Source organism: Athene cunicularia (genome assembly GCF_003259725.1).
Source record: "Athene cunicularia isolate RWA chromosome 2 unlocalized genomic scaffold, athCun1 chr2_part1, whole genome shotgun sequence".
Classification (NCBI taxonomy): Eukaryota; Metazoa; Chordata; class Aves; order Strigiformes; family Strigidae; genus Athene; species Athene cunicularia.
This window is the reverse complement of record NW_020799095.1, coordinates 15,859,620-15,874,192: the sequence shown is the minus strand read 5'-3', so window position 1 is coordinate 15,874,192 and position 14,573 is coordinate 15,859,620. Positions and strand designations below refer to the sequence as shown.

Sequence of the window (14,573 nt, the reverse complement as noted above, 5' to 3'; positions counted from 1 at the left end):
ACATTTATATGCTGCCTGTTCATCACTCTCCTGTGTGACAACAATCTACCCACATGGCTTTCACTAAAAAATAATTTGGCAAAACCTTTTTTCCCCCCAGATCGTCCAAGTTACTGAGCAGCTTTGTACTTTTTTGCCCTTGTTCAAAAGAGAAAAAAAAATACCAAAACAAATGGGGAAAGGAAGGGAAGTTTCAAGGTATTTAAACTGGACTTTATCAATGTATTCTCGGGGATTATGTTCATCCTTAGCTATTTTAATGCAGGGTACGAGAGGCCCTGTCAGCTAAAGGGGTTATCATTTAATATCAGCACCATAACTTATACTCCAGAGGGGAGACACAAACTGCCCTGAACTCAGCACCTAAACAGATACCCAACTGATGAAGAAGCCTCCAGCAAAAGTTGGTTGACGTTGATTGTTTGTTGAGGTCATACTTACACTTCAGGGAATATCTTCCTTTTTCCCCTTTCCCCTAGTTTCCCCCTTTTTGTCTTTAAATAAAAAATGATCTGACAGTTCCCCAAGCATTAGTAGATTCTTCATCGTTCATGGCATTGCTTATTGACTCAGAGTGAAACTCTGCTCTTCTCTTTGACTTTTCAAGGAAAGAATGGTGGAAAGCTCTGGCAATATCTATATAAAAGAACAGGATCACAGGATTCATTTTGCATAAAGTTTTAAAGAATGTGTAATTTTTGCTGTCATCCTCCTAAAACCATGGCAGTTTTTTAAGGCTATCAAATGTGTTGTTTTTTAGGCTTTTTTTTTTTTTTTTTTTTTTTTTTTTTTTTTTTTTTTTTTTTAGGTGGAGTGGATTTATTATTATTTTAAACTTAATATAAATAGGAAGAAATTTGTAATGCCAAAGCTATAAATCTTTTGCTTTCATAAAAATTATGGAATCATTGAGCTATATGGCTGGAGGGGACTTCAAGTGTTCATCCAATCCTCTGCCCAAAGTAGGATTAAATAACATCTACATCATTTCTGACAGAAATATCTCTAATGTGTTTTTGACAACCTCCAGAAATGCAGAGCACACGTCCTACTGCTGTGCTTAACTGTATTCACTTTGAGACAAGTTTTTCTTTCAGTCTAACCTGAACCCTCCTTGATGCAAAAATAAAAGCCCCTTTTATTTTTGGCACTACTCAATATAGATAGGGAAAAAGATACTACATCTTTCTGTCTTCAGCAGCCTCTTGTGTATTTGAAAAGGTATTATGTCCACCCTCTGTCTGGTCTTCTGTAGACTGACCAGCTTGTTCTGTCTGTCCTTAGTCCTCTTCTAGACTTCAAAGTGTTTCTTTAGCTGTCCAAAGCATTCTCTCTGGCTGACCCACCTTTACCTAGAAGCAGTACCTAAAAGTGGATGTGGTACTTCAGGTGGGACCTACTGATGCAAAGGAAAGGATTCACACGTCTATGTTTAAAAAAGTGGGTAGAAGGTAAAAAATTTGCTTGACTGGTGACAACCAAGAAGCCCAGCAGCATTTACAGATGGTTTCCATTTGAAACAAAACGTTTGCAACTGAAAAAGCTAGAAATAATTACTTTCAACTCCTCCAAACTAAAGGACTGCTCAGCAGCAACAACTTCTTTGCTTTTAATTGTAGAATCCATACCATCACTCATAAATCATGACAATGTCACAAATAACCAGTCTCAGCTGAGGGATCTTGCCTGAGATCCCATTTGGTTAATTGTGATGCACCTACCCAGGTTTCCCTTGGAATAGTTGGTTCAGTGCTGACTCCAGGGGAAGTGTGCCACCTACTGAATCACCATCTCTGCTTCCTGAAGCACCCTGGGATTTCCTTGGAGGGCTCCCAAATGCACTTGGCCAAGACCAACCCTGTTTAGCTTATGAGAGCAGACCAGATCACAGCCTGAGGCTGTTATGGCTGCTATCCATATTACTCACTGGGGATGTTTAGTCATGTATCTCTACGAAGGGACACCATATTGCATTAAATGTGTCAAGTTAGTTCTGCGTATATTGTTTGTAAATTGCTTTGTGACCCTCTCTGAGTGGAAAGAGCTGCATATGTATATATATAAAATATTAAGACAATGGAATGTATATAACATGTATGGATATATTCAGGTAATCTGTATAATAACCTTTCATGTTATAGCTATGTGATTGAAAATGTAATAAAACAGACTAGAAAGGAACAAATTCTGCTGGTTTAATACTGAATTACTCTGATTTCACTGTTGAAAGTCTGCCTTTGATACTTGGTAAATATTCACCAACATGGTTGTTTAACAGTAGTGAGGATCAATGCTATCCAGCTAACATTAACTAGAATCCAATTCCACTTGACTGCAATAAATTCTTAATGGTATTTTATTATTAATAAATTTAAAAATGGTAGAAGGCTTTGCATAACACACCTCATATTCTCATTCTAGGTAAGACACGCACCTCCAGTATGTAGGTTACAGAAGTATTGCGTACGCCTCCCAGTATTAGGTGGGATTATAATCTGAAGAGAGTGGTTGCTGCTATATTGTATAACGTATTTAATCCCCTCCTTTAATTTTTGTAGGGGATAAGATCTAGGTAAAACAGACATTGCTAGCTGAGTATCCTCACTATATGCTGGACTAGTATAGTTGGTCTGGTTTCAAGAGCACAAATAACCCTCAAACCACCACAAACTGGCATGCTTTATACCTCTGTACAAATTACTAAACCTGACTTGGGTTTTTGGTTTTGGTTGTTTTTTTTTTCTTTTGAAGGTACTAATATATACCTGGGATCTTTTTCTCTATGAATGTTCTCTGATCCTGTCATTAATACCTCTTATGACTTCCCAGTCTGAAGTCTTTGCATCATTGTACCCCTGCTCTGAATGTATACAGCAGGAATTGAAAATAAAAAAGCATTAAAGAACTGCTGGCACCTTGTGGTAAATGTTTGAAAAACATTTTTAGCAACAGTTTAGACTGTAAAAGATATGAATTCTGAATTTTCTTAGTTATTAAGAGTATTCTGATGAAAAAATGATCCTTATTATTTTACTCTATTTACATCCCTTCTATGACCCTTCAGTCCCATTTTCTACCTGCTGCCTACAATGTTCCCTGGCACATACTAAAAACATGTTTTTTAAAGCAGTTTGTAAAGGTACAGTGGACGTGGCTATTGCCAAATGAGATAGTTTTGTTTGCAAGACTGCTGAGTGAGAGGCAAGACTACTGAGCAAGAGTAGATTTGTATGCAGGAAAGAAAGCTTAAATCAGTGGTGGTATGTTTAGGCAGAGAATATAACTCAGATGGTTCCTTGTGCTGGTTTTCTGCTTATTAGCTCAATGTTGACAGGCAATATGAAGGACATGAGTTGGGTGGGATTTGAAAAAAGAACAGTGGTTTGGTGAACTGAGCTGGGAGATTTTCCTCAGGAAAAAGAAGAATGAGACTTCAAGGGGCTGGTATTTTTATTACAGGGGAAGAGATGGGGTGGAAGGGAGCAGAAGGACTGGGGAGGTCACAGATGTAGCCTGGAGTAGGCTGTGTAAGTGAGAACAGGAAGAATAAAATCGGAATCGTGTACTAGGAGAGCCAACCGATTAGATCAAATATATGTGTGAAGAAGACAAAACAGAAAGCTCTTATATGAAAACATTTCTTGAGAACAAGCTGAGCTGAGTTCCAGACTGTATATCAGTCTGTCTCTCATCTGTGTGTCTTTCTAAATTCACTAGCACTCTGCACTTTACAGACCTTTTTCTTAGTTCCTATAAATTTTTTATGGAAGCCAGGTTAGCTGAAATGAAAAATAGAGTTGTTTTTCTTAGGTGCATAGTTTAAAGCTTAGCAAGTAAACTCATGGAAAACATAATGGGCCTAAACAAAACAGAACTTTGAAGGGCTTCACCAAGTAAAATCTAATTTTTATCAATGCACTCTAAAGCATTTTTTTAGTGGACCTTTTTCATGGCAAAGTTCAACTCTTGGTTCCCAGGGTTTCTGACTGTTCAACTGATTCTTTACACTTTTCACTGTCCTTATAAAAGATAGACAAAATGGTTTAAGGAAATATTTTTTAAAATATTCATTATCTGGCAAAGACTAGGCCTGTGGTATTTCAGCCTAAAAAGGGAAAGTTTTGGAAGGTTTTAAAAGTATCTAAAAAAGGGAGATAGAATGAAAATGAAGATGCAACTTTAAACATAAGTTTTAATGTCATTTATCCCGCAATATTCCTTTAAGTCAGCTTAATCATTTTGCATAGTCACATATAATATATGTATAATGCTTGATTATATAATGTATGATTATATCTTTTATCTAGGTGTCTGTGAGATATATGCCCCTATATATGTGTGTTACGAACACATCAGCGAGGCAGGTGAAATCACATCAGTCACATCCCAGAATTAATTCCTGTTTTGCTTTGTGTTTACCTGAGGAGCTCCTGTTTGACTAAATATCTTTAAAAGTAGTTGCAAGTATTTAATACCTTTTTGTTTGAGCACTCTGAAAATGCTGATCAACTAAGGAATCAGATGCAACTGAATGGATATTTCATGAATTGGCCTTCAAAATACAGAGGAACAAGAATCGTACGAGGTGTCCTGGGTAAGATTTGTGATGACTGCCCATCCATATGTCTCTTTAGGCTGGAAACACAGAACAGCCAACATGGACAACCAAAGCAAAATTAAAACACAGCAAAGTGAAAATGTATTAACCGACCAATAAAAATAATAACATTCATGGTAATCAAGCCACGCAACTGTAGCTTGCGCTCTGAACCTTGCCAAATTTGGGGCTGCTGGCAGGCCACCAAGAATAGCAAATACAACAGACAAGGGCCCCTCATCTGAGAAAGCCTTGCTTCAGTCCCCGGAGAGCTTTGCCCTACAAACTGACGGCAAGAGCATCCCAGCCGGTCTGAACAGACAGTGTGGAATTACAGCATGAGATTGCTGTGAAGGGAGATTGAGCTAAACTTGCATTTTGTGTGAACTGAGATTAAATGAAGGGACGCAGTTGTTATTTAGTAAAAACAGTTTCCTAGGTTACCTTGGAGTAATTTTTACTGTGTTGGTATGATGTAATCAGCTGGTTTAACGTTTAGAGCTAGTAAAACATGTGCGTATAATTTTTTTTTAAAAGGATGTGCCTAATCACTTTCATTTTGCACTCACTTAGCTCAGTATTAATAGTTTGCATTGGCTGAGGATTTACAAACAGGCTTAGGAGTGTAACAGTCTAGATTTCTACATCTGATGTCCTGAAAGTCAGAGATCGAGTGAAGAGTTTTGTCAGACTCCTAGATCTTTCCTCCCACACATGCTGGCCACCAGATAAATCATGTATATGAGTTTATAGTGGAGTCGGTGCTGGATGTTAAGCAACACCCAGAAGTTAAGTTCTTGAAATAATTTCCTGTGAAAGCAACAGTAGACAGATCTGTAATCATAGATCACGGCATTAATCAAGTAAACAAACCATCCATTTTTTGCTGTGGCATTCCTGAAATCCCTTTTAGGAACACCAAAAATTCTACATAATGATACTGCCTAATAATGAGTGTAACCGGAGCAGAACGGCATGCAGTGACATAGTGGGTTTCTCAGGTCTGTGGGGCACAGATGCAAAATTCCTCTGATAAAAGTGCTGAGAGTCAGCAGACATCTGAAAAGTTGCTTAAATATTTCAGTAGTATTAATGCTACTTATCCCCACTGTAATTAAAACATTTCTCCTCTTCAAAAGTTTCCAGAAGGTTACTTATCCCATTCTGTCAGCTAAGAGAAATTTCAGGCAGGGCTGGGAGTGATCAGTAAATAAGGATAAACTTTGTCCTGTGCTGTTATTCATGCTGACAAATCCTCACTCAGTAAAAGCTGCTGACAGCTGTGGACTGCTCAACATCTAGATCTAATGTGGGGGAATCTGCTCTAGGAAATAGGGCAGGTAGGTTTCATTCAGCATGCTTAAAAATGGGGTTTGCTGGAGGGGAAAGAACAGGGTGGTGTTGAAAAGGAAAGTGTGAGGTTGGAGAAGGCTGCTTGTGGAGCTACGCAATGTTCATTCAATACGGTCCTGATTTTGCTTAGTGTTTTCATTAATGACGATAATGCAAATATAACAAGTACTGCTGGTGACGCAGGGTTTGGAGATGTTTGCAATACAGAGAAGGACCTGGATATTGTACAAAAATAAAAGAGAAGAAAAAGAAAAACCACCCCCCCCAAAAAAAAAAACAAACCAAAACTGGATAAGCTTTGAGTACTGAAGTAATGTCAATGGAATGAATTGCAGTATTAAAAAATGCAAGGCTGTGCCTGGGGGGACTAATAAAAATTTCTAGAAGAAGAAGAAGCTGGGAGCTCATCATCTGGAAATGGCTATGTAGGAGGAGGGCTCATGGATAGTGCTGAAGCGGTCATGGAGTGGCAGCAAGCTTCTGTGGCGGTCTGCACACTTCCTAGGTACGAGTACTCTTAATGATGCATCAGGAAGATGACTTTCCAGAGGCATTGGGAGGTATTAGACTGGCCTGGTGAACTGATCTGGAGCTAACTTTTAATAGTGATGAAAACATGCTAGGGAAGGTGGGAGGAGTTGTTTACGAAGGGTCTCGAAATACAGTAAATTCAGGAGGAAAGATTAGCTGATTAAGGGGTACACAGAGAGAGTTGGCATGTTCAACACAAAGGGTTGGAAAAAAGGTCTTTGCAGAAGGAGTCTGGACAGATATGAAAGAGGTAAAATTACATTGGTAAAAGCCAGAGAAAGCGATGTTGCAACTATTGACGTGCAGGATGGTGAGACATATGTTCCAGTTATGAAGCAATTACAAGAATATATAAGCCCTGAAGTGGTTTCAAGCTGAATTCAGATTGGCATCTCCATGCAAAATAATTAACACACAAAAGCTTGAACATGGGGGATGAAGACAGTAGAAAATTTTTAATTCCTAAGAAATTAAGTTCACACTACTTAGAAGGAAAAAAAAAAGGGAAAGTTTTGAAGAGACAAGAGAGAAACAGTAAAGGCTCAGGGTTAGGGGTTAAAAACTGAAGGGACACATCTCAGTTAAGTGGGGAAACTGATCTAGGCGCTGCTTCTTTTGTATCAAAACCATTCAGCTATATTCACAGAAGTGTCCACTTAGAGGGCATCTTGGGCTGTAAGTGAACTCTGCAGGTTCTCAGATGGGTTAGTCAAAATTGTTTTAATCTGTTTATCCTGTTTCCATAATATTTTTTTTTTAATTTAAACAACTTAAAAGTCAGGTTTGTTCGGGTTTTTAAAATTGAGCTGACTGTGGTTCATTTTTCAACAGAAAATTAATCTTCTATCCTTACGTGAAAAGTCACCGGAGATGCCAGCATGCCAGTGCATTTTTTCCAGTACAGAATTTACAGCATGGGCTGCAGGACAAGCACAACCATTTGGTTTTGTATAGTGATGGGAATAGGCTACTGTTAGAGGGTATCCAAGCAGACAACTCCTCCATGTGTAAATCTAGTAGGCACAGTTTCTGTGGAATATGTACTTACCCACTGGGTATTTCAGTGTACATGCATGTTTTGTAGGTAATTTTTTTTTTTTTTTTCTGGAGGTTTTTGTTTTTATGCAAGAGTAGAAAAGCTGTATGTTTTGATCCATAGAAACTGATGTTAAAAGTAAAGCAGCATCCTGCACCATAGAATGTGGAAGTGAAGTTAGAAATAATTTCTCTTTCATTTATCATTACAGTAAAACTGGTGGTGCAATTCTGACGTCAGTAAAATGCAGATGTTTTCCTTTCAGAGTCCTAAAAGGATTTGTGTGAGTGTCTGTGAGAGATCTGTTTGTTTTTAATATGTTTAGAGATAATAGATAGCCATACTTTTCCAGAAGAGAAGCACTGGAGGACTAAACATAGTATGTAAATCCTAAAAACATAAGTGGGTACAGATGGACCTTGCCTGATTCAGAAAGGATCTCTCAGATAATGAATCTGTGACTGAAGAAGTTACTATGAAGGAAACTGAACTAGGATTTCCTGTTTAATTCCCATTTAAGAAAAAAAAAAAAAAAAAAAGGAAAAAGAATAGTTTTCCTGTTTTAAAATAAAATGTCTAATCATGTAATAGCTTTATGTTATCAATAATACAGTTTTAATTCCTATGGCTTACTTGTTACACTGGAAACTTTACATTACATTATGTTTCAACGGGAGTCACTGTAATTAGAGAATTGCAGGCTGGCCTTTAGTTGTGGACGCATCTCAGTCTGTGCTGCAGACTTTGGTTTTAAGAAACATCGAAAAATTCTAATCTGTACTAAAAGAGGCTGGAGTTTAGGTGTCAAGATGCTGGATGTAAATTAAATTCAGATCTTTGGACAGAAACAAGTTAAAAATGGTACCACCTGAATCATGAATTCTCATCATCCTGATAGCAACTGAACGGTGTAAACACTGTGCCGGAGGATGAGCCAGGACCAGCAGAATTACTTGGCTACCCATAATTCATGGAACTTCAAAGCTTAAGTCAGTTTGTCCAGCAAGAGTCCAGGAAACATTTCCTAGTGGTCGGTTATTGCTGTTCACTTTCATGGAGGAAATGTACTATTGGCTAGCAAAAGAGAACGTATCTTTAAAAGCAAGTTATCTTGCGTACATTTTTATCATATAGCACCACAAATCTATGATGCTGTAATGAGGGTGATCTGAGTCCCAGCACTCTCCTTTTTCAGTTGAACTAAGTTCCAGATCTTTGCCATTTTTTTAAAAAAAGTTTTATTATAATATTAATTATTGTTATCATGCTGAAAAATAAAGATGAGGGCTACCAAAATGCATGAAGACGACAGTTTAGGGAAAGACTAAAATTTGTTTTAGTGCTAATCTGTGCTATTATTCAGTGCTTACCATACTGTGCTTCACAGCACATACTTAATTACAGCATATGAGTTTGCTTTTTTAATCCAGATTTTGCATTTTCAGCTTACTTTTCTGTCTGTTAGAAGCATAATGGGGAAAGAACATCAGAACCAGATCCTTCCTGTTACAAGATTTGAGATGTGACTATATGTGATACAAGTTTTAAACTGGGTTTAAGATAAAGCCTGTAGAGTTTCACACTTAAGATTAAGATATCTGAGATCTGGGGTCAAAATATTTAGGGTACATGGATGGCAAAGCTTCTTCAAGCAACTCTAAAAATAGCAGTGGCTCCACTTTTCAACCAGCACATTCTAATTATCCATTAGACTAATTAGAATCACACTGGGGGAAGGGAACCTCCTGTTCATTATGCATGAGCATTAAAGATTACATGGCATTTTAAAAATAATTGTAGCTGTTTACTGCTGTCCTTAGTCAACATCTCCCCTCTGCACTCCTGTGCCATTTGCTGGCTGGCTGCCATCTCCCATGTGAAAGGTGATTGCATTGCATGACTTTACGGCTGGCCTGCAAGGTGCTTTGGGATCTTTAAGGGTGAAAGGTTCTACTAAAATGTAAAGCATTATTTATTATTTTGCATAAATTGCTACATTATTTGTCTTAGGTATTTGTGGTTTTCAGCTGTAATAAAATAGCTGGCTACTCAGACTGGATGACTCGGTGATACGTAATTGGATACAGAGCTCTTCACTTCCAGGTCAGCCGCTCATCCTGGGCCCATGGCTATTTGGCGAGTATATAATAAGTAGGCAATCCCATTTCCTAGTGCTTGAGTGTCCGCAGCACAAAATACATGATCCCAAGTGGCATTAACATGCTTAGGACTGTTGTCGGGAAAGGATTTCTTATGCTGAGATTGTTCTTGAAGATGTAGATTAAGATTCATTGCCAGAATGTTGTGAGGAAGTCTACTGGCCACCATGCCCATTGCACACCTTTGTCTCCAGAGTGGTTGGACCCAAACTGCTGCTAGTTGTTCTTAAATATTTTCAGTAGGGTGTTTCTAATTTAGCAGCACACTTGCGCATATGTGTGAGAGAGGGAGATCTTTGTACCAGGATTCATTTAGATTTAATCCAATCTAGTTTCTTACAGTGCTTATGTTCAAGAAATCTGGGGCAGTTCTCACAAATGATATTTCCAGATATTCTATTTCATAACAATTTGAAGAGCTCATAGAAAAAACAGCTCCACCACTGATATAGCACAATGCTGGGCACTTTGATCTGAGTCTTCTTAGAGGAGAAGGGCTTTTTCCAAAGCACCCAGGTGCCCTCAGAACATGCATCCTGTTATTTTATGAGCAACTTGAAAAATCCACTCTCAACCCTGCCTTATTTTAGTTCTGCTGAAATTGATGGACCTATGCATTCTCATGTCCTTGCTAGTGACAACTCACCTGCTCAGACCTCACAGCCTCCCTGTGCAGGCACTCCTGCAGACAGTTCCTCTGTCCACTACAAAAACACGGGACACCCAAGTTGAACAGAACACTGAATAACAGCACATGGGTTTGCAGTGGTCTGTAACTGAAAAGGTTCACTGGAAGCAATTTGCAAAGAAATCCTTAGGAAACCACCTGGATGGTTATTTTAAATTAAAAAAGGAAGAGATGCCACTTAAAAAAAATAATTTTTAATACTAGGTTTAAGGTTCCATACATGTGATAGTCATTAAAGCTTATTTAACCCTGAAATTATCTGGCCTCTTTAATTCCACAGGGACTGTAAGGCTCTTGGGTTAGAAATGAAAAATAATGTCAGAATGAAAATGAGACTTTCCTCAGTGTAGGACCATTATTACAGAGTATTTTCTTAATCAAGCCTCTTTAAGAGCCAAGTAGCGGAGAAAAAAATAATCAGGCTGTACTGCTTTCATCAACAGGGTCTTTGCTGATGCTTTGGGCCACTGATCGAAATAGGCAGAAGTCAGTCTACCAGTCAAAAGGCTGGTATGAAAGTATGTGATACACTCACCTAAAATGCATGTAGAACTGATGATTTGTCCATCCGCAATCTCAACTCTAGTACACCCAGTTCCTTGTTACAATATGCTTTTGAGATAATCCCAGTGCGCTCTGACATTTGGGCTCTCGAAATACAGAGCTTTCTGGTTGTTCAGACTGGAAACTTTCAGCAGGAACAGTGATTTTTGTCAAGTTTCTGTTACACCAAACATCTGTGGTGTGCCCCACCACCCTTTCCCCAAGGATGAAACATGCTGCAGGGAGGGTGTTGCAAGCATTCCTGAACTAGACAGCTAAGCTGGAGTCATAACTGTGTTGGCCAGGGCGCTACTTTGAAGAAGGCTCCCATTAGAATTAAAACATCCCACAACTCTCATCACAACAGCCCTATTCTTGAGCATGGCTGAACATGGAAATTTAAGGATGGGGGTGGAGTGGGGGGAGAAAGAAAAGACAGACAAGTAAACAGATAAAGAGGGAGCTCTTGCATGCAAGTGGAATTTCCTCTGAGCACAGGACATTCTTTATCATTAACTGGTCTGTCACAGGAAGGAAAATGGGAAAACAGTGTTTCCTGTTAGAGGGAAGAAAAAATCAATAGGCCTTGGAAATACCTGCCTGGAAAGAACCTTTTGTATGCCCACCAGCAAGTACAAATAAGTTTTTAACTCCTTTGGAGCATGAGCTCTGTTTTAAAGGAATTTGCTTCTTGAAATGGGACTTTACATGATGTAAAAACATCATTTAAAAATGACCAGCAGTTCAGGCTGTTTGGATCTTTCTTGTTCATTTCTGAAAATGTTCTAACTCCTGAAAATACCTTCTGTAAAACAAAGGCTGTTTCCAAGGCAGTTTAACTCTTTTGAGTTTGTGTCTATGAAAGTAATAATTAAAAGGGCCATTTGCCATACAAATGTAGTTGCTCCTGTAATATTTTGATTAAGACGCTCACAGATGGATAATGTGTCTGCTCTTGCTTCTGGTAAATAAAGTTTTCTTTTGGAAAGTTGTCAGACAAGTGCTTGACCCTCCAGAGGACACTGAACTATGCTGCAGCTCCTGCATCTTTTTTTTTTTGATTGCATTTTGATCTGAATACAACAGGGTGGTGGAAGTGTGGGTCTTTCAGAAGAGTGAGAAGAGGCTGGTTCACTGACAAAGGCTGCAGGAATGGATGCATATCCTTGGGTAATTGTTTTTTCTTTGGTGGCAGCTTCCTTCCTTCCAAAGGTGGGCCTGGGGATTTCAGTTTGTGCCTCAGTTGTAGCTACCGTCCCCATCAGTTTGAAGCTGTTCTGAGCCAGGGATCTGTCCTGGGCCCATGACAATGTTTATAGCAATGCCAGTGGCTGGATGAACAGAAGCTCTGTAATCCAGCAGTGTAAATGTAAGAGGACAAAATAAAAAGGAGGCAGGGAAGATGACCTCTTAGACATGCACAGAAAAAGGGTTAGAAGTCATCTTTTTTTTTAATGGAGAGGGAGAAGTGGGCTGAGCTTAAAATGAAACTATCAGCAAGGCTAGAATTAAAAGAAAGCTTTAGGAATGATCTAACTTTTATTTTATTACATTACAGAAGACAAAAAATCAATAGCTGGTAATTCAGACATAAATGAGTTATACAGGCCATTGACACAATGGACCAAACTTTATAACAACCACATCTGATGCTGTCAAGCCACAGGCTTCAGTGGCGCCAGTAATAATTATGGCTGATCACCTCTAATTCAGAGCTGCCTTGCTTGATAAAGGTGTCACTCTGAGTGGCTGCAGCATCAATATCAATTGAGGATGTCATCCAGCAGGTCAGCCTTCTGCAGAGAACTCTGTTTTTTTAATTAAATAGGATAAACCCTTGGTTTTCTCCTCCTCTCATTCTGTCTGTAAAAATCATATCTACCTTAAACAAAACCAATCTGAATTCATGACTGAAACTACTTTAGTTCAAGACCAAACCATGACTGAAGCTAACAGAGTTGATCCATAGAAATATATTCTAAGGATAATTTATAACCATAAGAATATCCTCAGCAGGAGGCTTTGGTACTTTACGATAATCTTTGTTGCATCACTGTTTTGATCAACTAATGAATCCACCCCCAAAAAAACCTGTTTGGTGAAATGCTGCTAGGCAATAGAAATTGCTTTTTCTATAAACCCGCATCATTATGAGGAAAAAAACACCTTGACTTTGATGTTTTCCTATTGTTTTCTGAATTTTGGGGGTAGGTGTGTCCATTAACTGCTGGAAAACTGAATTTCACTCCACTGAAACATGGGGTGAGTGACTTTGTAAAATAGTTATTGATCTACAAAGAAAGGAGTCACTTTTAAATACCTCTCCAGGTTTTCAGGTGCCATTAATGCTTACATTTCTGCAGTCTGACATTGAAACTGTTAGGCTTTGGATTGCTGACGGATGGCATGTGTGCTTAGACGTTTTCACGTCTTACTATTATTGCTTAGGCTTTGCATTCTTTGTGGAGCAGCTGTTTTGTACCCTGTTGACTACAATTAATTGTGAGTGATGAACAGTGAAAAAACCCTCGGTGGGGGATCCTGGGAGGTATTTCAGCCAGTCACTGTAGCATTTAACATCAGGACTTAGAAACTGCAATACAATGCAGCAAAGAGCTTTGTACCACAATAGCTTAGGCTTGTGCACATGAAAAATTATTACAAGTTCCATTTAGAAACATTCTCTGTCCTTAAAAAAATCACGAGTATCAGACTCGGGAGATAAAACACCAGGAGGCCATTGTTTTAAACAGAGGGTCAGCAGTAGCAGCAGCACCACAGTGTAAGTCCGTAAGCTTGCAGTGCTGTATGGCTTGGAGCTTTTCTGGTACTTTGTAAGGAGAGAAGGAAAGTGCCTTGCACCTGTGTGCTTGCAGGCGCACCAGAGAAACAGCCCCGTAGTTATCCTTCAGAGACGTGGGGCTTGATTCCAGCCCAGCGCGGCTAGGGCAGAGAAATCCCAGCCTAACGCAAACCTATAAAGCAGGGCTACTCATTCTCTCCCCAGACTCCCCCAAACACGCTGTGTCCGCTTCATGGCTTCTCCGCTACCCTCCTCGTCTCTGGCTTGATCTCCTCCTTTCCCAATGGCCGGAGAATCCCGAAGCCCGGTCCATGCGAGTTTGTGTGCAGCATCTTCTGAGCGGCCCCCGTCAATCATGTCAGCCCCGTCGCTGGGTTTCCCTGCGATGCGATGCGATGCGATGCGATCCGGCGGGCAGCTGCGCAGGCCCTTCCGAGGCGGCACTGTTTCTTTCTCTGTTTACTCGTTTCCAATGGCAATTGCACCACTGAGTCTCAGTACGTCTGGAACTTGGCCTGGGGCTGTTTTGGTTACATTGAAGTTTTTGCTTCAGCTCTGCCAGATTTAAATGGTGACTTCACCAGCACTGAGCTAAAAAGGAGAAAAGGGGAGGAGGGAGGTAGTGTAGCGAGCGGGAGCGAGCAGGGAGAGGGCCAGAGCATTACATCATCATTTGGACAGGAATCAAATGGGAAGGATATGACTCACTCGGGCTAGTTAAGCTTTGGCTCAAGTTCTACATACACTCATTCCAGGGCTCTCATGTTCTGCACCTCAGCAGGGAATTCAGGCTCAGTGATGTCCATGAGGTTTGTTTTTAATTTTCTTTTCCTTTTCTGATTTCTATATACTCACCCCCATCC

At 39.5% G+C, this 14,573-nt stretch overlaps 1 protein-coding gene across 2 annotated transcripts in view; it reads left to right on the top strand.

Annotated features, from left to right (window-relative positions):
* Positions 1 to 14,573, top strand: part of CREB5 (cAMP responsive element binding protein 5) — a 212,335-nt gene that overhangs the window by 100,949 nt on the left and 96,813 nt on the right. The window contains exon 1 of one of the 2 annotated variants that reach the window (XM_026842838.1): positions 14,462 to 14,519. The exons of the other annotated variant lie outside the window; for it this stretch is intronic. Coding sequence (XP_026698639.1) covers positions 14,473 to 14,519 — 47 coding nt within the window. The 5' untranslated portion in view covers positions 14,462 to 14,472. Of the gene's footprint in view, positions 1 to 14,461; positions 14,520 to 14,573 lie in introns of those variants that run through there. 2 annotated transcript variants of the gene reach the window in all.